The sequence below is a fragment of the Neopelma chrysocephalum genome, unplaced genomic scaffold (genome assembly GCF_003984885.1).
Source record: "Neopelma chrysocephalum unplaced genomic scaffold, ASM398488v2 Primary Assembly neopelma1_24, whole genome shotgun sequence".
Classification (NCBI taxonomy): Eukaryota; Metazoa; Chordata; class Aves; order Passeriformes; family Pipridae; genus Neopelma; species Neopelma chrysocephalum.
Genome location: NW_020897693.1, coordinates 50,895,890 through 50,920,720, shown reverse-complemented (window position 1 = coordinate 50,920,720; position 24,831 = coordinate 50,895,890). Strand labels below are relative to the sequence as shown.

The window sequence follows — 24,831 nt, the reverse complement described above, 5'->3', positions numbered from 1 at the left end:
TCTATTCCCATAAAGATAGTGGTGCCAAGATTGCAGGAGGAGTATATAGAATAGTATTTTCTGACATTCTATTTCCAGAAAAGTAGAAAACTTTCAAAGTACAGATTTCAAAGTATCCAAAGGCATGAGGAGGAAGACTGGAAGAAACACACGTGTTGAAATGCCAGCCGGACAGAACAGCCTGACAGCAAGCTGAGGCCACGCAGACAGTGGGAGTAACTGAGGGCAACCCCACTCCCATTAGCCAACATGCCTGTGCCAGTCACAAAATGGCATAGAAAAAAGGAAACAGAAACCAAGAAGTTATCAAAGATCCTCAGAATTGGTCGATAGGTTATCTGCAAATAACTCTGATAAGGAACCAAGGAACAGAGTGGTGTATAAACACCTAACAGCAGCAATTCACAGACTGAACTGCTACCTTTAGCTGTCATCTCCACACTCACTCCTGCCTTCCTTTTTTTCATGGCGCTTGGAATCCCCAAATCCATCAGTTCCTGCAGGGCAGAGGGAGCAGCACTGGCTGAACCAAAGACTGTCCTCACTGCTCACAGAAGTTAAGAACAGCCAGCCCCTGCAAGCGAACACCTTCTGCCTCTTACACGCTTCACTGCCAAATTGTTCATCTCACAGACAAACAGGAACTGGCTTTTATGCTTGAAGGGTGTTTATGTCTTGCATAATTTATTTGAGGTCCTGTCCTGCTTACAACAAGCTCAAGAATAAGCCCTTACATATATTTCAAAAGGTAGAGGGTCCAGCTCCTCGTCGAGGAGCTTCCTTGGACAGATGCCCTGTCAGAGGGTCAGCAGGAGCCAACCTCCCTTTTTTTCTTCTCTCTCTCTGGTTTTCACCCTCCATTTGGTGTGATAAGAACTGCAGAGTCCAGCAGCCCATGGACAGGACAGGAGAGCTCCCAGACAAAAGGGAAAGGACTCATCCCCCTCCAGAAAAGCAGGTACCATGACACAACTCACTACTATCCCCCCCCCCAAAAAAAGACCAAGAAACCAAATAACAGAAGACCATTTTGAAGGGGTGGAGAGAAGTAATTCCAAATTAACCATAACAAATGCAGATGAGCTTTAGGAGGTGGGCAAAGGTGTCAGTTCTTTCAGGAGTACAAAAGCTTTGCTGATTAACTGACACTGCAATTAACTGTGTCCATACCCAACCCCCATGGCTGGGCTCCATCCTGACAGAAGGGTGGCTCACCCCAAAACACAGATATTTAAGGATACGTGTCAAGAAGCTCTTTTCAGCAACAGGACAAGAGGCAACAGGCAGAAACTAATGCACAAGAAGTTCCATCTGAACATGAGGAAAAACTTCTTTACTGTGAGAGTGGCAAAGCACTGGAACACACTGCCCAGAGAGGCTGTGGAATCTCCTTCCCTGGAGATATTCAAACCCTGCTCGAGCAGGGGGTTGGCCCAGATGATCTCTGGAGGTCCCTTCCAAACCCAACCAGTCTGTTAAGTCTGGAAAACACAAGATGCAGCTACAGGAGTGTGCAGGTGCTGAGTCAGCACTTCCCATGACAAAACTCATTGCTTCAAACAACACCCTGACCTACAGATCCACATCAGGTCACTGACAAAGCTGTCATTCCGAACTGAGCACAAAGCTTGCACTTCATGGCTTTAAAATGTTTTACTGTATCAGCATCTTTGCTAAGGGATATTTTAATGTGGATACGCAGTTTGAATACATAGGACACGTGCCATATACAATCTGTCCACAAAATAGCTTTTAACTGGCTAAACAAATTTCACCTAGAAACGAATTCACACCTTTAGATTTGTCAAATAATTTCCACTGCAACCCCACAGTGTGGGTAAAATCATCCACTCAAATTAATTCCTAAAGTTACCCACCAACTATGGAATGTTATCGTGATACATCATCTACTTGAACAACAGCAACTGTGAATGTGCAAGTACTGGATTTTAATCATAAAGAAAAGAAACAGAAACAAAGAGTAAATTTAATAATGTGCCAAATGCAAATAAGTTTATTTTCATGTGTTCAGAGCAGGATAATCTCCTGCTACTCAAATATATCGTACAACGGGTTTACTATCAACTCAGAATAAAGATGGACACTGTTTTCTGCATTTAAGTAGTCTGTCTGGATTTTTGCTTCTCATTTACTGGAAAAGAAATCTGATCCTGCTTCCGGAATTAAAGCTTCCCCTGGGGTTAAACAATTCACACAGTGATGATTTCCGAATGCTACTTGCACATAGTTTCAATTACGTAAGTTTTATAAAGGTCAGGTCTGGAGTCCTGCAAGGCCTTTGACACAGTCCCCCACATCAACTTTCTCTGAATTGGACAGATATGGATTTGATGGATGGACTGTTCAACAGGTCAGGAATTGGTTAGATTGTCACATCCAGAGGGTAGTGGTCAGCAATTCAGTGTCCAGAGGTCAGTGGGGTCCCTCAGGAGTCTGTAATGGGACCAGTACTGGTTAGTAACTTCAATAATGATATCAAATGCACCCTCAGCGAGTCTGCAGGTGACACCAAGCTGAGTGATGCAGTTGACACTCCTGGAGGACGAGATGCCACTCAGAGAGACCTGGGCAAGCTCCAGATGGGAATCTTGTGGCATTCAACAAGGCCAAGTGCAAGGTGCTGCACCATTCTCTGATTCCATGATTTTAAGTTTCTTAAAAATGCTGAAGCCAACTTACAGACATCAAAATAATAAGAGATTAAATACAGCCAGACAAGTTAACCTGCCTAACTTCAAGTGTATTATTATTATTTATGTGATCACATATGGATTCTGCCAGTGCTCTGTGGTTTATGAAACAGTGTTTGCAGCTTACAGAACCAAGCAATGCTGATCACTTGTTCACATGTGGTTTCCATCTATGTTTATTTTATGGGTATTAACCTGAAACTGAGTCAACACAGAAGAAAAACAACAAAATCAAGTATTTTCAGAGGCAACACAACCCTGAGTCTCGTGAGAGCTGCTGTGCTCTGGCAGAATTTTAAGATACATACACGTGTTTTACCCCTTCTGTTGCTATTTCCGTTGTGCACATAAAAGGGAGAAATCAGCTTCACAGGGAAAATCACGACTTTAACTGTCACTGATACAGAACAAATCGATACCCACCTAATTCAGAAACAAGGTAACAGATAGGGCTGCATACTGCAAACTTTGGTAAGGGAACTCCCATCTCTGCTGTTTTAGTTCAGAGACAGCTGGCAGAGCACAACTGAATTTCACTCAACAGACACTTGAAAGCAAGTGGAGACCACCACAAGCTCCCTCTCTGTGCATTTCTCTATCTGAACACAAAACTGCCTTCAAGAAATCAAGCGTCAAACAGATCCAATGACTCGACTCCACTGTGTCAAGATACCAGGGAAAGAGTGGATAAACATCTAAAAAGTAATTTGTATATTGTACCTGCAATGAAACAGGTCTCAGAATCATCCTTTGGTTCCCCACCCCCAACTTGGTACCGAACCAATTCAGGCCCGTGAGGGCATTACAGTGAAGCAGAGGAGTCTGAAGCTTCTGGTCCACTCAGTTACAGAACTGTGTGTTCCACAGAAACAGCCAGTGACCTGTCAAGAGTAAATCTGGAGAGGGCACATGATCCAAGTGTATTGTAGTCCTGAGACTTGCTGCCCACCTTGTCTCAAAATAGCACAAACTCATCTGAAAGGCATTTGAAAAGATGTGGATGTTGGGGGTAACTTGAATTTACAAAAGTAATAGGAAAAAAAAAAGGTTTAGAGAAATGTGATTTTTAAATTGAAGCTGCACTTTTAAATAACCAGCAGTAACAAAAACAAGTGACTCATCTTAATTATCACCAATGGGCAAAGCCAAAACAACAATGGATTCACAGTTGTGGCTAAAGGACCTTAACAGTTTGTGAAACACTGTGTGGAAACCCAATACTTGTGGTTGAAAAGGCTTCACTTCCACAGATGATTAAGGCATCTTCAGCACAGCTGTAACCATACACCAGAGGTATCTTCTGTACCTCAGAAACCATTTCTGAACTCCAGGACAACATTCCCACTTAGCATGTGATACCAGCTTATTTCAAAAGTCAGGATTTGGGATTTAAGCACCACTGGTATAATTACACCTGTCGATGTCTTTAACCCACCAAAGATCTCCCCAGTCTTCCAGGTGCACTTACCATGACAGAATGAAGCTGCTTACAAGATTATTGGGTATTTTCATGCAGGAAACATGCCCTAAATAATGCCAGTTTAATAGTTCTCATACACATACAAATTAGCTGTTTGGAATCATGTGCTCCTCTTTGGTTGAATACATTCATATCTGCTATGAAAAATATGGCTCTATAAACTCCTTCCTTATGAGCTCGTTCTAAACCAGTGATGTGACAGTGCAAAACTACTTATTTTCTGTTTCATCAATAAGTAATTCCCTCAAGCATTAAGATGTGACATAAAATCTTTTACTAAATTGAGCAATTTCATTATGTTTCCTGTAAAGGAAGCAAAATACAGCATGAAATACAAAAGCTTTTTAAGTGTGCCAGGGAATTTCACTGGGAAGGTAACAAACTTTGCAAGCCACAGGCCTATATTACACATTTAAAACATTGCCTGAGACGTTAATTAACCAGAGAAACAGTTTTACATAATATGATTTAACATCTGTTGTTGGAGAACTCAAGAGCAGACGTTTACTCTTTTCTGATTAACATTAGCAACTTTAAAAAAATAAGAGACATTCTTCTGATGACTGAAATACATTCCCGGGGGAATTCAAGCACCATAGTTCTTTCCACAGAATACCTCCAAATAAAGCACAGCCAAGCATTGCCTGAGAGATGAAACACCAGAACTCGACACAGCAGAGATTCCCACTTCCAGCATTTTACTTTTTCCTGCTTTTGAGGGAGCTGTTGTGAACTCTCACTCTCTTCTGCACGGAAGAAGCAATCTTCAGAGATGCCTTCTTTGTGAGGGACCTTTCCACAGCTCCGGGTTTCCATAGCAACAGCTGAGCATCCTCTCCACCCGTCAGCAGAGACTCATCCGCCAGGTTCCAGCAGAAGGAGCGAACGGTGGCAGAGTGGCCCCCGCTGAGGGTCCCCACCAGGCTCAGCCCATCGGTGCCACAGCTGATCAGGTGGATGTTTCCTGTGGAGGTTCCCCCAATAAGGAAGAGTTTCTCTGCCTTTTCGTGGTACAAGCCCCCCACCATGTAGTGCAGGCTCTGGTTTTCAGCGCAGACCGAGTCTCTGACATCCAGGACATGCAACAGTGTTATTGGTTCCTCGGTGTCCAGCTGAGCCGTGTCCCACCAGCAGAATCCCTCATCATGTGTCAGGCAGTAGACCTGTTTATAATCTTTCCCAGACCAGCCAATAAAACTCACTGATGAATCTGAATTGCAAGTTGATATCAAAGCATCATCTTCGTTATCCTTGTTGATGTCGAACACATTGACCAATCCATCGGTTGACCCAGAAACTACCAAATTGGGTTCAACAGGATGAAAACAGATTTTAGTGATGTCATCATTGTGACTTTCAGAATAGACTCCCAAGGGTTCCTTAGCTGAGCTGGCACAGTCTGTAATGCCTCTTGCATCCCAAAACACCAGAAACGTGTCCTGCTCAACTTTTTCTGTCCCAGCACAAACGATGAGATCACTGCAATTGATATCAAAACTGATGAAAACGTTGGAAGGATATCCACTGAATACCTGCACAGGTTTCTGAGTGGCTGAACGAACATCCCAGCATTTCACTGTGCCGTCACTGCAGGCTGAGAACACCGCGCTGTCACACGCGCGTGCGAATCTGACCCCACTGAGTATCCCGGGATGGCTGTTGTACTCCCTCAGGAAGTGTAATGTTTCCCTGTTGTACACCCTAATGGACTTATTGGAACAGGAAACTGCCACAAAGCGACTGTTTTCAGACTGAGCAGGTCTGGAAAGGTCGATGTCCAGCAGGTAAGCAGGTTCCTGGCTCGGCGCAGAGCGCTTGGCTATGCGCAGACTCGCGAGCTGCTCCTCAACCTTCTCCACTGCAGCCATCTCAAAGGCTGTTCCCAACCTTGCCAGAAACCTGGAATAAATAAAATCCAAGGAGAGTTTTAATTATAATGTTCTGAACTAGTATTAGCTTTAAAAGTACGTATGAAAAAGGGTCTCCCGCAGAAGTGATGAGTGAAGCCAAAATTCAATTGCCCTCATGTCCTTCCCCACCACAACTTCATTCACAGGAACAGAGAACAGGAAAGGGCTCCCTGAGTTAAGGAGTTCAGTCTCTCGTGTCTGTAAGCACTACACCAGATAATCCCCTTAACAGATTAAACAGCCTATCTGTGAATCCTAGGAGAGTCACTTAGCTAAATTTGCCTTATTATTTTTATAAAGTAACGTGATGTTCTCCACAATTGGGAACAAAATGAAGTCATCACCACTACCTGAAGAGGAATAAGTTTTGTTCTAGGAAGCAGAGCCCACAAATAGCTGCATCAGTACAGCTGCAGGAGAGTTCTTAAGTGAACTTCTGTGCTGAGGGACGTGCACAGGGGAGGCAGAGAACAAGACCAAAATTACACAGAACTACAGCCTGAAATGGTTTGATGAGATAATTTTGCAAGTATTTAGGTGCCCAATGACGCACAGAAACACCTGTCAGCATATCAGGGACCACCTAAACAGGCTACGTGACATCAGTGGAATTCACTGCAATTATCTTTGCCTCTTTCATCAATTCTCCCAAGAACCTCAATGTTTTCTGAGCCTCCTATAAAACCACATAACACTGGCTTTTAGTGCAGCTGATAAAAATCTTCTCTTCAGAGGCAATTCTTCTCTAGCACTACTGAACCCTCCTAGAAACCCAAACTATTTCAGCCATGCACATAAGTGCAAAACTTTACCAAGCAAAGCCAACATTAAACAATATGCTCTTGATCCTCTCACACATTGATTCACTTCTAAAATATGCCCTAACAAAAAAATAAAAAAAAAGTGCTCCTTTCTGTAACACAAAGGAAAATTCAATTCTGTAATTTCAGTAAAGGTTTCCATCAAGTCAGAGTCAGAAAAAGCATTGAAGTATTTAAATTTTAAAGAGATATTTGCTACCACGAACAATACATGGTTTTAGTGAGTTCACAAACTACAACCATTTTTTAAAGGAAGACGTAGGTGGGGTATGTTAAGCACAGCCATCCAAGAGTGACTTCTGTTAAAATCACAGGTTCAATTAGACCACTCTTCTGTGTTTAAAAAAAGATCAAAACTCAAATATTGAGGGAATCACAGCAGGTTCTAAGGGGTCAACACTCCAGTGACTTCTCACTGGTACCAATATTTCTTTAAGGACTGGGCCAGCAGCCAATCCCAGTTACTACAAGCATGAAATGACCCTTTTGGAGAAAAAATCCAAACAGAAATGGTGTAAAAATCAGGAAGACCCAGAACGCAAGAAAATATTCTCATGCCTTCCCAGCTGTCCTATCATCAATTTTTCTGCAAATTCTTCAGGCTGGAGTTTTAGGGGTGGAATGTGCAAGTTTCCATGCATTACTTGTTTTAGTAGTAATTATTTTAATTGTCCATGAGAGACTAAAAACAAAGGAAAAGTTGCTATGACAAAATTGCATTCTGGTTTGTTTTTTTTTTCTCCTTGGTGTTGTTTGTAGTCTCAGGCTTTGCTTTCCCTCCTCCTGTTTGGTGCTCACAAATATTCATGACACCATGTGACAGACGAGCAAATTCTTAAGAAACAGCTTAAGTAGGCACACATAAAAACTTAATTCCCAAGTCACAAATAATCTCACTAAGCGATTTGCCTCGGTAATATCCTGACAATGAGGTCCCCAGGTTAATCTCCTACATCAAAGCAACCTTTCAGAGCACATCTACAAGTCGTTTTTGCCACAAAAAGCAGACATCCTGTGGAAACTCCTTTCCCCTCTGAAGACAAGAAGTTCAACATGTTTTCTGGCATTACCCTGTGTACAGCCTACCCACAGAGCTTGCTCCTTCCTTACTTTCCTGGGTATGTCCTCAAATGAAACAAGATTTTACTAGAACTATTACACAAAGCCAACTGTTCTCAAACGCCGTTGCTACACTGCTTAAACACAAAACTGTTAAAATCCCATGCAAATTAATAATATAACTTTTAGAAATAAAACATTTTAATGTCATTAAGAAGGAAAACTTCTACTTAATCCAATTTACTGAAGAATTACAATGGAAGCTTCAATTTAAATACAGTTTCAAACACACATGGTTGAGGGTGGAGAAAGGAGTTTTTGTAAAACAGCTTTCCTGTAGAGCTATGGTGACTAAAAAAAACAGGTTCTCTCTGTAAACTTTTTGTAAGAAAAATGTAGTTTTCCAAGCTGACCTGAATTTTAAGCTCTAAATATTCAGGCTTTTTCTACTCAAAAGGCCAAGTAAACTCAAACAGACATGTTCCTGACAAATGTCATCCATTTGGAAAGCGAGCTGCAGTTGTTTAAATATTACTGACTTTGATAGAGAATATCATTCAATGAGCAGTTTCTGCAACAGTCATGTCAGAGCTTTTACTGCTGGGGAGGACAAGGGAACTCTACAAGTACCCAGAAGTTCATTCAGATTTAATAATATTTTTTGAGATATAAAATTAGCCCAAGACAGCTCTTAAGCTTTTACCCCAATTGACATAAGCACAGCTATTCTGAAATACCAAAAAAAGCTGTTCATGTTTTCAGACAGAAGTGCAATTTCTATCATCAGGAAGCTAGAGGGTTCAGTTTTCAATTCTATTTCCACTGCAACAACTAAGAAGCCTTAAAACTGCATTTGATGACAGCCAGGTTTTTGCTAAAAACTCGGTAAAATGTCTGCCCTAGTAAGAAAGTCTTCAGACTATTATGAAATTGTGATTGAAGGTTATATAAACAATCCATGCTCAAACTTCAGGGTGTAGCTGCCAGCCCTTCCTTTTCAGAAGGGGAAGTCACTGTTGTATTTTGATGGGAATGTTTAAATGGCAGGAATAGGATCTGTGTTAAATTTATGAGACAAATAGGAAACAATGGTCTTCCAAACACAATAGAAGATAACTAAGCATTGGACTGCAGCCACCTACAAAGCACATGGTCCTCTGCACTGAAGCACTTTTAGTTTAGCACTCCTTAAGTTCAACAACAGTTATCTGTTTTGTTCCTGCCACAAAGAATCCTTTGGCAAAGTCAGTGTCTTTGAAACCTGACATATTGTGGATACAGCACAACAGCCAGTTGTGACGATCTGTGAGGAAAACTGCTCTTGCTAACGTGACAAACTCTAACACAAAGGCTCTGCAGGGCACACAAGTCTGTGGCTGAAGGTGTCTGGCTATGGCCAGTCACTTGTGTTTGGAAGAGGGGTCATCACCCATCCTTGGTCATCACCATTCCTCAGATGGAACAGCTGCACCTTTCAGCTGCATCCACACCTGCACCCCCTGAGCAAGACAAAGTCACATCTTACAAATTAACCCTGAAACTTCTGTGTCACTGTATCTAGTCCTCTGGTACTACCCTCGTGTGATCTGCTCTATGAATCAACTTCACAGTTATTTGCAACCCCTGCACATTCTCCTGGATATCACAACTACCAGAAAAGCTTCTTGAAGGACACTCAAAACTCATTACATCTTGGGAACTCAGAATAAATACAGTTGTCTGAAATAACCTAAAATATTTTGACCTCCAGGGCATCCTACAAGGCTCCTCTAAAAAAGAAATAAGCTCAATGTTTAGAACAGAAGGCACGAAGTGGAAGTGATGCCAAAGAGGCAGGACAGGATTTTCAGATGCTTTTGTTATGTGTTTCTCACTGGTGGAGTGTGGAAACAACCACACAGCCAAACTAGAAGCAAACTGTTTTGCTGAAAGTAGCTCTTTCCAATGATGGAGGAATGAAAAGCAAGCACCTATCTGCACAAACTAAACATTTAACAGTGTCCCAGCACATACTGCTGTGCTGTTTGTGCAGCCTCAGTTCAAGCCAACAAGCTTGAGTCTTCTTCTAATCCAGAAAGTTTTTCAAAAGATAAACCAGGAACTCAGAAGTTATTTTCCTTCTCCTTTTAGTGGTGTACAGAAGATGCTGCCAAATTGCACAGTTCTCCTTTCCAAAAGGGAATGTTAGCTCAAAAACATACAGAAATATAAATTTACCTTTGAAAAATACAACGGAAAATGCGGAGAAATGGCACTTTCTCAAAGATTTAATCAGCAACGTAAGAGTAACTTACGAGTAGGAGGGCAGAAACACGTAATAAAAATGAAAACAACCTGTAGTTTTGGCAATCCTCTCTGAAGAGGTCAAACACCAAAAATAGCAAAGGATCTGAACAGCAGTAGATGAAATCTTGCACTGTTCTTTCCTACTATAAACGATACAAACAGACCCTCCCTTTATTTTCACAACTATTACACGTTCGAGAACAGAGACTAAGAACAGAGACCCGGAGCTCTGGGCAGTGGGAAGCAGCTCATGCACGCAAACATGACATGTGGTTTGCATTTGAGAGCAGAGCTGCCAAGGCGGGGTTGGCCGAGGAGAACACATTAGTGCTCCGCTCTCCACTAATGCAGGAGCCTGCGGAGACCTCTCCGCGCTGGCACCACTTCCCAGCACAAGATGGATCAGCAAACGACCTGAGCACTGAGGGGAGGAACAGAGCACCCCTCAGGAATGCTTAATTTCTCCAGGATGCACACTCCCATAGCTGGTTGTGTTGTTTTACCAAAGCAGAGAGATAAGGTGTTTTTCCAGCGTTCCCACAAAGCCATTTTTGAGGCAGAGGGAAGAGCATTCAGTCATTGGGCAGGAAGGGAATAAGATGCACGAGAGGCTACGCTAAAGTGCAGAGACAAGATGTAACTGCCAAGAGAATTATTTCATCCTCTCAAATCAGCTACATCTCGTTTCCAAATGTAAAGCACAGCAAGAAAGAAACTCCATGTAATCCTTCATTTGCAGCACAGAGAAAATTATATCAGGAGAGCAGAAAGGAGGAAAGAGATAAAACAGTGCAGCAACAAAGTCTATGGGAAGATCAAAAAAATTAGGTCTGCCAAGCTACTTGCCTTCCATGAAATCAATTCCTACCCTCCCACCAGTACTGACCTCAGGGGTACAATCCTGTTCAGCAGGAGGAGAGAGGAGCTGTAGGTGGGAGAGAGAACCAAGGAAATGGCCTAAAACAACAGTATTGGTTGGACAGAAAAAATAAGAGTCAGAGGTAGGAGAGACCAAAGGGAAAAAGGCCCAGGTGCCCAGTGCTTTGGGATTCAATAATTTTAAAAAAATTTTTAAAAGGAAACTACAACTTTTGTGAACTCATCTTTTGGGGGCATAAACAGGTGTTCATGTCAATGCAGAAACAAAACCTCTTTTTGAATATTATACTGGACATCCATAGAGAGAACTCAAAAACAACTTTTGGATGTGACCAAGCGTGGTTTTAAATGCGTAAATCATAAAAAGCACATATTCAATATGTTTTTGTGTGTAAGATTCTCTATTTCAACTAGAAAGATCTATCCTGATTCTGCATCCAACCTTGGAAAATATGGTGAAGAGAGGAGAGATTTAGAAAATTTAGGCATACCTTCAGAGCCAAATTGCAGTGAATTAACAATGAAACTTGAGTAACTGAGAGCTCATCAATATAAATCCTTCAACCAAAAAGATGGCAAAAATCTGCAAAGGACCCAGAAGACAAATCATCAGAAGGAAAATCTAAGTGTGGAACAATCCAATGTACAAATAAAAAATTCAAATAAGCTTGAGAGCACTACACAAAACTATAAAAATGGTCAAATTACTAATTTTGGCTTCAAAATTGAGGCAAAATTACTAAAATCTGATGCTCAGATAGCTAAACTACCTTCTCTAGAACAATTTAGGAGACCCTGACACAGAGCATGGGAACCATAATTTCTGTTTACTCTAAGAAGCTGTGTCAAACAATATTTCAAACATATTGAGAATCTTCCTTTTTCAGTCTTCTCTTTTCATTCAGTTCCTTGCTGGTGACACAGACCCACTAACAGGAGTCACAAAGGAAGCTCTGCCACTGAAACCCCACCCTGCCACGAGCAGCTGGACCCAACTGAGAACTTCCTTGGCAGGGGGAGGTTTCCTCGTAGTGACCTCACCAGGCAGAGGATGCTACTGGGTCCAGGTGTGGATAAGGTGGTCATCCAATAAAGGAGTAATAAGAGGATAAGAGATGCTCTATTTTACTCTCATGGCTATTCTCAGATCAAGCTGACAGAAGCTGCAGCAGAAGCAATCCTATTTTATACAGGCAGATCCGAAAGAGTCCCAGGCAAGGGGTAAATTACAGAAAGAGATACTGGGATATTTATATTCTAAATTATATATATTATCTTTTTTTTGGGGGGGTAAAGCATACTGTATTTATAAACAGTCTGTGAAAGCTGATCTATGCCTAAATGGCACGGTCACAGCCTCTGAACAGGTAAACAACAAATGCTGCATCCTTGGATGGATTCTACAGGACAGGGAAACTATCCTAGTGCTGGGCCCTGGCTTTTGCACTGAGCAGGCTCCACAATGGGGGTCAAATATGAGGTTTGTGCCCCTTGCTCCTCCTTCTCCCCTCTCCTCCCAGGCACAAACAGTGCTCAGCTGACCTGTACTCCAGCACACTAATAACATGTGGGGTGAGGCGTCCAGATCACCCTCTAAAAGAACAGTACACATCTAGCAGGGCAACCATGACCAGCTCTGACACTCTCCTTGTCTCCAACAACCACCTCCTCCCACGAGGGGATCCAGGATATCTGTTAGCACCCCCACCACAAGGAACAGAAGGTTGATGGTGTGTGCCCCCAACTGCTCCAGAAGATTTCACTGTCCCAGTGCTACACAAACACCCAGTGCTCCCGTCTCCAGAAGATGCCAGACAACTCATGGCCTCAGGACACAGCACCTCTGTGTGCTGGTGTCTGCCTGCAGTGGAACCACAGCTCTCCAGCCAACCTGCTGTAAAACTTGGAGAGAATCCAAGTCTCAGCCTTCTGCACTTGTGCTTATCTCATCAGACCACAGTGACCACAGAAAAGTCATTTCCTTTCTCCCGTGAGCACCTCCCACCGTACACATCATACTGACACGACTTTTTGTAACCACAAACTTAGGAAAGAAGATACAGAACTAATCAGCCTCTCAAATAACACACAGACAACAACTGCTGGAAATCAGACACGTAGGGTACAATGTTCTCAGCCATGAGCAGCTCAGAGAAGGTTCATGCCTTTCTCTGAACTATTCCTCACACACCTCCTCGTGTTACAACAGCACTTTCTTTTGTTAAAAGGTCCAACAGCTCGCTCTCTGACTTGGCACTAGAGCTGAGCACCAAGATGGTCATCTCACAGATAAGGAAGACAGAAATAAAGCTATTTATCCGAGTGCATTTGAACAAGAGCCTGGCCTACAAGCAATTCCTAGCCCTGCCCGTGGCAGAACAGCTCACTGAGCATATTCCCAGCAAGGTGCAACATTCACTCTTTACTTTCTCAATCAGGGAAACAAGGACAGTATTTGCCCAACCCAAACAAACATTAGCGTACACAAACATTAGTAAGTACAGTCAGCACTACTTGTGTACACAAACACTGGTAAGTACAGTCAGCAGCAGACTTTCAAAAGGAAAAGCCTTGTTCTGAACATCTACACTGCAAGATAAAATGCAAAAGTCAGACTGACACTGCAATGCACCTGCAAATTCCACAGTCAAAAAGTGCTCCGATGCCCTTTCAAATTTGGGATTACAGGAAAGGACTCCAAGAGTGATGATTTTCAGGGCCATTTTAAGCAGAACAAAACCATCACGTGAACGGGCAATCCCAACCATCCACCCTACAGAGAAAGGTGAAAGGAAAGAATTACTTATGCAGCTGCATGAATAATTTAGTGACTCTGAAACAACACCATTTATTTCCTTCATTTAGACATTGCCACTTGCTACCAATATCCTCATATAAAAGAAACCTGAAAATGAGTAAGAAGATTCTTCCCAAATATTAATAAATTTTGCTGAAATTCTTCCAAATAATTTGTTTCTACACCACAGGAAGCCTGGGAAATTTCAGCCTAAATTTAGCAGCAACCATAATAAAAGGATATAAAGTAACTTTACTACAGTTGGAAAAATAGCTCCTACTCCCACACACTGGTGCCAAAATACCTACAATGGCATAAAATGTTTTATTTACCAGAATATTTTAGAAATTCTTTCACAACAGTAATTTAGCTTAGTACACTTCATTACCAGAGCTCATTCTTCAAATTACAAGACTATTATGCTTTCAAGACTCTTTTCTTAAAAACCCTACCTTAAACCAGTTGCTGGGGAACAGGTAACAAGATATTCCCCTACATGTGCAGTTATGTATGCAACACACACAACATTTGTGTGCTTGGCAATTTTGAACACTACTCTAATATCACTACCCAAGCAACTCTCTGCAGTTCCAGATGTGCTGCACAGGCACAAACATCTGTCAAGCCTAAGCAGGGGAAAAAACTTCTCCTCATTTTCCTTATTTGCTTCCCCAGAACTTGCAGATGACTAAGGTGTCTTTGCCAGTGATATCCCTACAATATCCATTTTTTATATTTCTCTAATCCAGAACATCCCCACGTCAAGGTAATTTGTCAGACCCTCTCCAGTTTCAAAGCAACAACAGAAACTGGAGATCTCTGTGTGCCCATGACAGTTCACAGACTATCAGTTTCCAAAACATGCTCTTTGTGCACAGTCTGACAGCTGGAGGCTCTGATGAATCTTTATCATGCCCTAAGCTCAATTTTCAATGCTTTGTAGCAGACAAAAGGAAAAGATGTCATTTAAGTGACAACAGGAGGATGGAAGAGGTTGAAATAAAGGGTTGCAGAGCTATGTTGACTCCATCCTGTTCATGAGAATTTACTTTTGAGTCTCCATAAAAGATGCTAAGGAATCAGGAATGTGCACACTGAACCCATGCAAGACATTCTCTTCAGCTCTTTGTTTTCAAGAGCCTTTAGACAGTGCTTACACTTGAACCATACACAGCACTCCAGCAGCAGCCTCACTAATGCCATAACAGATAAAAAAACAAATCGGCTTTCCCTTTTTGTAACACCCAAGTGCACAGTGGTTTTCCACACTGCACTGAAGTTCATGTTCAACTGCTTTTTCACTCTTAAAGTGCTTTAGGACTCAGTCCTAAGAAATAGAATCGTGAAAAGGAAGGACAAAGGAGAAAGTGTGCAGGTATTGATACTCCAGACTTTCTGATCAAGAGATCTTCTATATGCAGCAACACAATCCTTGCTGACAAATCACCAAATCATAACAAAACCTGTATGTTTTTGTTAGCACTCATGAACCCCTAAGACCTGTGGGGGGATTTATTTTTCTGAGATCCACAAACACCTTTCCAACATCTTCAGCAGCTTGTTGCCCCAAAATAAGACAAGGATAAAAAGCAAAGTTGAGAGCTTTATGCATTTTAATAGCCCTGCTCTCAAACCATGTTTGTTTTCAATGCTTTAGTAAACCCATATTTCACAGGGTCATAGCGGGCTCCCAGCAGTGCTCTTTGCTGAGGTCAATCTCTTGATATCTAAGCCATAATCAAGGGCAGAGAAGGAAGGGTTAGATGATCCAGGTAATGGACTGTTTATTTTACAAGAAGTAGCTGGATGCTTTGCCTTGTGTAGCTTGGCAAAGACAGACAACGAGAGGGGATACGATCACTATCTACAAATACATCAAAGGAATAAAGGCTGAGGAGGGAGGGGAGCTGCTCAAGAACAATACTGGCATGAGAGTTTAAGAGTATAAACTGGCCATAAATAAAATATGGAGCAGAAATTATAAAGTTTATCTTAAGAAATACTTTCCAATTAGAACAGTGGGGGCAAAACCTTTAAACTGCCTTCATCTGCTTTTATAACCCCGTCAGCCTGGCACCCACCACTGTCCTTGCACAGCAAGGAACACAAAAATAGGAAGGCAGACTGAGAAACAAGCAACTCCGAGATAAGCTGGCTAATTATTTCTTCATGGAAGATACCACGTTGCCGGGCAGACAATAGCAAGACAACATTTGCTTACTCCACAGCAAAAGCAGAATTAGGACCACAGTAAGAGGGCATCTACGTGCTCAGAGAGGATGCGACTTCCAGCTTAATGCGGCCTCCTCTCTCCATCACCCCGGAGCTGTCGGGATAACAGCCTAAGGGCTTGCGCGTGCCCTTCCACGCGGCCACATCTACTCGCCCAGGCGGAAAATCCCAAGAAGTTTGGGACGCGGGAGTCGGGGGGGGACAGAGGAGGTTATTCCGCGGATGTTATTCCGCACTTGGCCACTGGATGTCGCCAGTGACCGTCACCCGGAGCGGCTCAGTCGCGATTCGCATCACAGCACTTTTCTTGTTACATCTTTATATTCCTCCACTGCGATTACTCGGTTACGACCAGCTAATTGTCTCCTTAACAGAGCGGTATCCAAGGAAACAAACAAACAAACAAAAAAAATCAATCTGGAGTGCGAGGCAGAGGATAAACACACAGCCTGGAGTACTGCAAAGCATGTTGTTAAGGTACCAGTATTTTTCTCATCATTTTAAGAGCCTCAGTTCCTCAAATGAGACCATTAATCAAAAAAATCACAGCCTTCGCTTAGAACTGTCTAGCACCAAAAAATTAAGAAGGAAAAAACCCAGCCAAATTAAACTACACCACAACCTTTCTTTCTGATCTTTCAGAGGTTAAAAATATACACACGTTCTGTTTGGAAGTCTCATTTTGTGACTTCAATTCAGAGCTTTTCATCTTTCAGACTTCATGATAATGCAAGATGAGACTCATATTTCCATGCATTGCACACATAAACCTACAGGGAACGACTGACTTGTGTTTGTATTTGCTCTTTTAGCATCCAGCAAGTCCAAAAAAATCGAGTCCAAAAAACTCAACACTAAATTTTCCCAGGGAGGAGGGGTGAACAAACCAAACCCAACAACTAAAAACCCCTTCCCCTTCTCAATCTCATATCTGGCTGCTATAAACATTCCCAAAGCAGGAACATTCAATACACATACATGGTAATCGTTACCAAAGACACGAAACCAAAGACATGAAACCTTAAATCTGCTTTTTCTCCCTTTCAAAACTGAGTCATGTACTTCCTTAGATATTCTGACAGACATTGAATAAACTAAAATTAACTCCTTTTACAACAAAGAACTCTTTCATAAACCATATAAAATCTCGAGTAAGTCAGGATTGCTAGTAAAAGACCTGTTTCTAAACAAGAATTTTTGCTTTCACAACTATCTCCTCGTCCCTTCTGATTGCACAAAGAAGTAATCCCACTTAATTCCAGCTTTCTCAGTCATTCCCATGACAACAAAGATACACAAATTATTATCATGAAAAGATTCTCAAATTATGGAAGAGTGAGCAATATATGAAGCTTCCTATTCCAGGTACTGCCAGCATATAACGCCTTCTAGCAAGCAGTTTGCCAATTTTAGTTAAATGCTTGGTTGTCTTTTCACCAATTTCACTGCTCAGCAATTGTACAGCACTTTGGCATCTTATTTTTAACAAGACTTGAAATAACAGGCGGGGGGAAAAAAGAAATACCTCTGTAGTTATGGCTGGATGCAGAGAGAGGTGCAAGTCAGAAGTTGCTTATCAGCTAAAAATACAAAAGAAAAAGAGTAAAATTCCACTGAAGAAAAAAGAAAGAAATTGCAAGAAAGATTATTAACAAGACAGAAAAACAATCATTGTACTTTAAAGCTAATTTTGGTTTTCAATCAGTTAGTTTAATAACTAAGCATAAGAACTATGAGTGTTTTAACGCACTTGTTTTTTCACAGATAAAATTCAGTTGCTTTATTAAACAAAGGATTTCTGGAACCCTTTAGTTTTGATCATTCATTAAGCTTTCATTTAGCTGGAAAACTAGAGAATTAAAGAAAAATAGCAAGTGCCCTTATAAGGCCACAGTGCAGTCATCTAAAACAAGTCTCAAAGAGCAAAACAATAGGGTTTAATAGGGTTTAGATTTTAAAACACTTTCATTCCTCCATCTGCTGCAAATTTAGTCTGAAACTAAACATTAAGGTCACCTCAAAACATTTTTCAACAATACAAAAAGTGTGATAAAAACTAGTAATGAAAACCTGATAATACTGATGATCTGCAAGAAGTGCCTTCAGATAAAGGTGAAAAGGGGAGATAAATTTATGTCTGTAAAGGGTATAAATAACAGTACAGATGGTTTATGTTGCAAAGGAGATCTGCCTTTATGATGTAATAGTCCTTTAGGACTTTAATACCTGACATAAGAAACAGAATAAAAACATAGGAGACTGAAGAGTTCGTAGGAAAATATGAACTTGTTAAAATTAACAGCTGCACAATATTTGCTTCCTGACACTACTTGCAAAATATTTTGATTTTTGAAAAGACTCGAATATCCTGTAAGACAAAGAAACAGTACAGAAAACACATTCTATGCTGGGACCTTCAGAGCAGCCTAATGGAATTACTCAGTATTTCTCCTGCAACTTCAGCACGATTTTCTCAGAGCTATAGACTGGCTTAATTTCTTCTTCCATTTCTTCTTCTTCTTCTCCATCTCCTGCTTTGTTCCCATTGAAATATTTTGTTAAAACTTGCATCAAAATATCAGCTAAGGCAAAAATACATCATAGAAACAATTAATCCTAACTACTTCAATTTAATTTGAGGGCAACGTTTTGGCATCAGACATCCTTTGCTCACAGTCTAAAGCTTCATCTACCAAAGAAACCATCTTCTTTATGCTATTTCCCAGTCCCTCTGCCTCCCATTTACTTTGGAAGCAAATAAATACTCCCTAGTCAGTCATGTCCACAAGTTACCTCCACATATATTTAACTAACCAGCCCTGAATTAAATGCAGGAGGAAATAAGAGAAGAAAATGCACCAGTAACAATTCATGTAACCCTTGGATTAAAGGAAAAGAGACAGTACAGGAACATAAGAAGAGGAAGAGCTGAGGGAGAAGTGGGTAGTGGGTCAGGCTGAAGTCTGAGGAGGTCAAAGGTATGTTTGAAGCTGAACTTCCTAATCCCACATCACTACAGGCAACACACTCTTTTCCTGCCTTTCTTATGTCCTCCACTGTCCATCCTGCACCTAAACTGCTTTCAAGTCCCAAAGCACAGTCATCTCCAAAACCTGGCCTTGCCAAGTCTCCAATTCACAAGTCTCAACACTCTTTTTTGATGTCTAGTGAGAAGCTGAGCCACACAGAAAATGTCTTTTCACTCACCCAATAAAACCAAGTCTTAGATGTCGGCACAGGCAACTTGATATCAACACAGCTGGTCAGCATGGTAGAGCTGATCTCCCTCTGCTTTGCTTTCCCCCCATCCCCCATTAAAGCTCAAAATCCCATTATTTGTACAGTTCCAGTAAAAGCACAACAAAGCTGCAGAACCCAGCCAGGAAGTGGTGCCAGCACATAAAAACCACCTGGTTTTACACAAGGCCTCCCACACAGTCAGGTACAGAACAGATCCTTGGGCTGCTCAGCAAAGGGCTCTTGTCCTCAGGCCTGATGCAGTGAAAGAAAAGCCATTTTAAGGAAAACAGAAAAAAAAAAAGGCTGGCCTAATTGAGGCCTTCCAGTGCCTGAGGAGGCCTTCAAAAAACATGGAGAAGAACTGGAGTGACAGGACAAGGGTGAATGGCTTCAAACTGGCAGAGGGCAGTAGTTTCTCTAACTACTTTTTTTATTCAAAAATTTCTTTTCGCTGTTTTCCAAAGGGAATAAAACAACCAAACAAAAACCCCAACCAAACAAAAAACCCAAATCAAAACTTTAATTTCTTCTTCTGACCTTTTCCAGATCTGTTAGTTCTTTTTTTTTTACACTGTTACTCTTATTAATAAAGATCCCCACCTTCACCAAACCCAGGTGAGGTCAGCTGGTACTTACCTGCATAACTTCCGCATACATGTATTTTATTGAATCACAGAATCATTAAGGTTGGAAAAGACCTTTATGGTCATCGAATCCAACTATTAACCCAGCACTGCCAAGCCCACCACATCTACATGGTTTTTGAACACGTCCAGGGATGGTGACTCCACCACCTCTCTGGGCAGCCTGTTCCAATGCCTGAGCATCCTCTTAGTGAACAAATTTTCCCTGATATCTGATCCAAAACTCCCCTGAGGCCATTTCCTCTCATCCTGTCACTTGTTACCTGGGAGAAGAGCCCCACCTGGCTACACCCTCCTGTCAGAGAGTTGTAGAGATCGATAAGGTTCCCCCTGAGGCTCCTCTTCTCCAGGCTAAACTTCCCCAGCTCCCTCAGCTGCTCCTCATCAGACTGATTAGCCAATACAGTCCTAAATTTAACCCTGACAGCCGCTAATTGCCCTGTCACTCTTATCTGCCGTGCCCGTGAAATTAGCAATACGCTGACCCAGTTCTCACGCCAGAAATCAATCCCAGCCCACTCCGTCCCAGGCACAGCATCAAAGCTGCAGAAAAAGGGTGACCGAGCCAGTGCCCGCCCTCCATCCCCTGCCCGGAGTGCCCTTGTTTTGGGAGCAAAGCTCCCAGGCTTCGCTGAGTAACGGGATAAACTCACGGAGCAAGTCGAGTGTTGGGATTCACATCTCACCAGCGACACGGCACAGCCTGTCAGCAAAGCCAGAGACGCTCCAGCTCAGCCTGACGGGGAAGGAAAAGGCAGCGCTGAGGGCTGGCAGCTCACCCAGAGATGCCCAGACACGATGTCCTTATCCCGGTGTCCCCAGTGTTCCTTACCCGGGGTCCTTCCCACAGCAGCCCACCAGGGGATCCTTGTCCCGGGATCCTCGTCCAGCCCCCTCAATGATCCTTAAGCGGGGTCCCTGTCCCGGTGTCCCCAGTGTTCCTTACCTGAGGGATCCCTATCCCGGTCTCTCCAGGGGGTCCCTGGCCCGGTGTCCCCATTGTTTCTTACCCGGGACCCTATCCCCGTCTCTCCAGGGGGTCCCTGTCCCGGTGTCCCCAGTGCTCCTTACCAGGATCCCTATCCCCGTCTCTCCAGGGGGTCCCTGTCCCTCTCCCCCAGAGCCGCTCCAGCCGCCGCCGCGTGCGCGCCCTGCAAGCCCCGCCCCCCAGACCCTCCCCGCCGCCCTATTGGCTGCTCCGGCCGCCATCTTCCCTCCCTGGTGACGCAAAGAAAGACGATTGGTGCAGACGGAGAAGGGGCGTGTCTGGACGTCATTCGCCGCGTCCTGATTGGCTTCCTCGGGGAAGCCCCGCCCCGTGGCCGCCGTGCCTCACGGCGGGGTGGAGCAGCCGCCGCCATTTGCGGCACCCGGCGGTGACGGCGCCGGGCGTCAGAGATGGGGGTGTCACCGCCCGGGGGTGTCACCGTCCGGGGTGACAAGGCAGGGAGGGACCTTCATGGCCTCATGGCCCGAGTCCTGCGTGCGCTCGGACCTGCCCCTGGTTCGATGGCACCGAGCGAGCCTCGCAAAGAGAACGATGTCACGTTGAGCGGAGCGGGGTTAAGTCACTCAAAGGACAGCGAGGAAACGGGGAGTTTGCTCCAGGGCACATGGGATCGGATGTGGTCAGCAGGATTAGGGGCTGAATTTCCCTTTACAAGTTACTAGCAGGAGCTGACGCTGTCGGTGGTACCTGTGGAGAAGCAGGTCCAAGGGCTGTGCAGGGGTGTCACATGGAGCTGCATCCTCCAGGAAAGCAGGAACACAGAGGGATTATTTCCTTTCGGGGTCCAGACAAGGGAAGGTTAATTAGGTTTCCTTTTCCTTCAGCTTGCTGTTATATTTTCCCAGACCCTTATTTTTCCAATTAAAGTTCCAAACAGTATTTTTCTCCCCTTTTTTTTTTTTACTTGCCATTTAATAGGCTGACACATCCAGGCTATTAGAAGAACAGCATAATTAACGTTTGCTTCTTATAACGTTTTACTTAATACTGCCCCAAGTTTTATAATTCAGAATTCTTTGTTCTGCTCTGAATTTACTGTTCAGCACCGTCAAATACTGCATTAGCCCATAATCTCGGATGTTATTCAGTGACAAAAATAATGTGTATCTTTATTTTTGGACTGGTTAAAATCGCATTTGTGGTCTTTTCTGATAAACGCTGTAAGTTGTGATAAATAACACTATCGATATTGATTAAAATATTTCTTGAAATTACTTAACATTTCCACTGGCATTTTTTTAAATTAAAATCTAAACATTTGAAGTGAGTATGTTTTTCTAGCAGGATAAAAAAGAGCTTTATCTAAACCCAGGGATGTGGTCAAGTCACATGGACAACAACCACAGAGCAGTGTAAAAACCACAACTTGCACCTCAGTTTAATGGCCACCCTAAAGCAGAAAGTCAGTCAAAAGATACTTCAAAGTACTGACAATCTCAGTTGCCTGCCACTACTATTGTGCAAAATTTTAATTAATTCTACATGCTCCAGCATATCTACTGTTATTTTTATTACTTCAATTTACGTAGGTACATAAATAATGTATGTAGTTATGTTCCTGCCAGCACAATCATCTTTCTGCACGTGGAGATTACCCTTCCCTGTGATCACTCTGCAATACTGTGAGAGAGACAACCTGTATCTCACAGTTGCATTGATAATTTATCTTGTTTCAGCTTAAAGTCTCCCCTCTAAATAGTTTATTAGAACCAGATATTTGTATTTGTGGGGAGTCACAGGTGCACAGGTCACTGAACCCTTTAGCCAAGCAGGTATCACCCAGGACAGACCAATTCACCAACTGCCATCAAAAAGTGCCCTTTTTTTGTTTATTTTGGCTTCTTAACAATTACTGGGGAGCCATTTTTTTCCTGCATGGTGCACTGAACATAAAAAAATATCTATGCACATAACATCAGAGCATAAATCCCCAAATCACACACTTGGTGTTTTCACAGTAAATACCTTCCCTCGCTGTGAAGTCTGATCCCACTGGAGCTGTCACCCAGCACTAATCTCTGCTCACACCAGTGACAATCATTATGAAGATTTCCAAACAGGAGGCACGTGATTTCATTGAAGACACAATATGCACTATAACACCGTATTGCAAATGCCAATATTACAATAATAACTTCAGTTATTAGTTTTTCATCTGAGTTCCCCGGGGCTGTTAGTGTTGCCACAAATTCATCAAATACCTTCTGTTCATTGTTCACATGGTAAAAATAGCTGCAAGATCCACTGGAACAACACAGTTGTACAGCCACAGATTTGGTGTCCAGCACTCCCAGACCAACCCAGCTGTATTAACAGGAAGTACCTTTTTTTTTTTTTGGTAGCACATCAACACTGCTGAGTCACAGTGTATTGCTGTGAAGTTCACCACAGTAAGTGCACAGCAGGTGCTCTGGAGATCACTTGTAAATCTTGACAGTTACTTCACAGACATAAAAAGGCATTTTGACAAAGGAATCTTTAAGAGCCTCACCTTAAAAGAAAGAGAAGTAGCCTAAACAAATCCGAGTGTCAGTGTCACATCCTCTAGGACTGAGGTCAAAAAACAGCAGGTTGCCTGGAATGAGAATTTTTTGTTGTGTGTTTGCATAATAATACAACATAATTTGTGACACAACTGTCCCTGGGTATAGCCAGCAACTTCTGCATGCTGTCACGATGCACCACAAATATTTTCTGCGTCTTGTTTTCCTTCAATGTTTTTTTTTTTGCTTGGGTTGCACTGTGTGAGGGACAGGTCAGTGAGAAGAGTTTCTTCTCCCCCCTGCACTCCCAGCAAAGTTAAAAAAGGGAGGGGGGATGGAAGAGCCATTATTTTAGAGTCATGTACTACACAAAGCAAAGAAATAAATTAAGGTACCTAGATGTAGTTGAAATTCCTTTTTGTAAGATGCCCCTTCATAAATAATGTTCATAGGGCTTGATAATTCTCAGTGATGCTCGTTACAGTTTTAACTGGAACTATTCAGTTAAAGACAATCAAATCAAGCAGTTGTACCCTAATTACTTGGCTCCCTGTCTTGTGTGTCAAGGCCAGTTTTGTGGCAGTATATTTTGGCCACCTATACCAACTTTTACAGTGTAACAATATGTAATTAGCCCGTATGTGCATGTAGACAAAGTGTTACATACCAGGGATCAATAAACATAATTCCATCAGCAGATTCCTGCTGCTGAAGCAGTAGAAGGTAATGTGCTTTGCTGGAGAAAGGGGTTTATTTTTAATATCTTTATAAGGTATATTGGTTTCACTTTCAATTCTCATCTCTTTGTTGGAGATTTGGGGGACAGAGAGTTGGAAAACCTCTATCAATCATTTTTTTGCATTTCTATCTGCAGACCTTGAAACAAAATGTAGAAATGAGGCAAATTTATTATGACTGATGATTATCAAGTTGCTGGATTTATAGAAGGCACTTTAATGCTTAATTGCCTCTTAGTGCTGAATAAGCATTTAATAAACCAAAATCAAAGGCTCATTTAAATTATATACTCTAATTACATAGTACAGTAAAAAGAAGTTTTGATTGCAAAGTCAAGCTGTTGGGTAAGGGCACCATTTTTTAGAGGTCAGCTCAGAGTTAATTCACAAAACCTAAGCTACCTTCCTGCATCCTGCAGTGGAAGAGCTGTGTCCATCAGCTCTTTGCTGCAGCAGTTCTCAGTTTTAACAATGCTGCTGTTGGTAGCAGTGCTCACAGTTTCTCATGACCTGCACAGGGTGCCAGGTTAAGATTTTATGTTT

At 42.4% G+C, this 24,831-nt stretch overlaps 1 protein-coding gene across 12 annotated transcripts; it reads right to left on the bottom strand.

The window, feature by feature from the left end:
- Positions 1-1,982: 1,982 nt before the first annotated feature.
- Positions 1,983-22,069, bottom strand: WDR89 (WD repeat domain 89). 12 transcript variants are annotated; one of them, XM_027674169.1, is made up of 3 exons: positions 21,728-22,069; positions 20,713-20,795; positions 1,983-6,090 (listed from the first exon to the last, which is right to left on the bottom strand). In XM_027674169.1, exon 3 carries the CDS (start codon positions 6,057-6,059, stop codon positions 4,890-4,892), a length of 1,170 nt encoding a protein of 389 aa, XP_027529970.1. In that variant the 5' UTR covers positions 6,060-6,090; positions 20,713-20,795; positions 21,728-22,069; the 3' UTR covers positions 1,983-4,889. The 12 variants fall into 12 exon arrangements, with proteins under 12 accessions (XP_027529970.1, XP_027529971.1, XP_027529968.1 ...); XM_027674170.1 differs by lacking the exon at positions 21,728-22,069 and adding an exon at positions 21,131-21,190; XM_027674167.1 differs by lacking the exon at positions 21,728-22,069 and adding an exon at positions 21,006-21,048.
- Between the last annotated feature and the right edge of the window lie 2,762 nt (positions 22,070-24,831).

What these genes read in the sequence shown, in the direction of transcription:
- WDR89 (XM_027674169.1), bottom strand. Translation starts at nt 6,059, where the DNA reads ATGGCTGCAGTGGAGAAGGTTGAGGAGCAGCTCGCGAGTCTGCGCATA.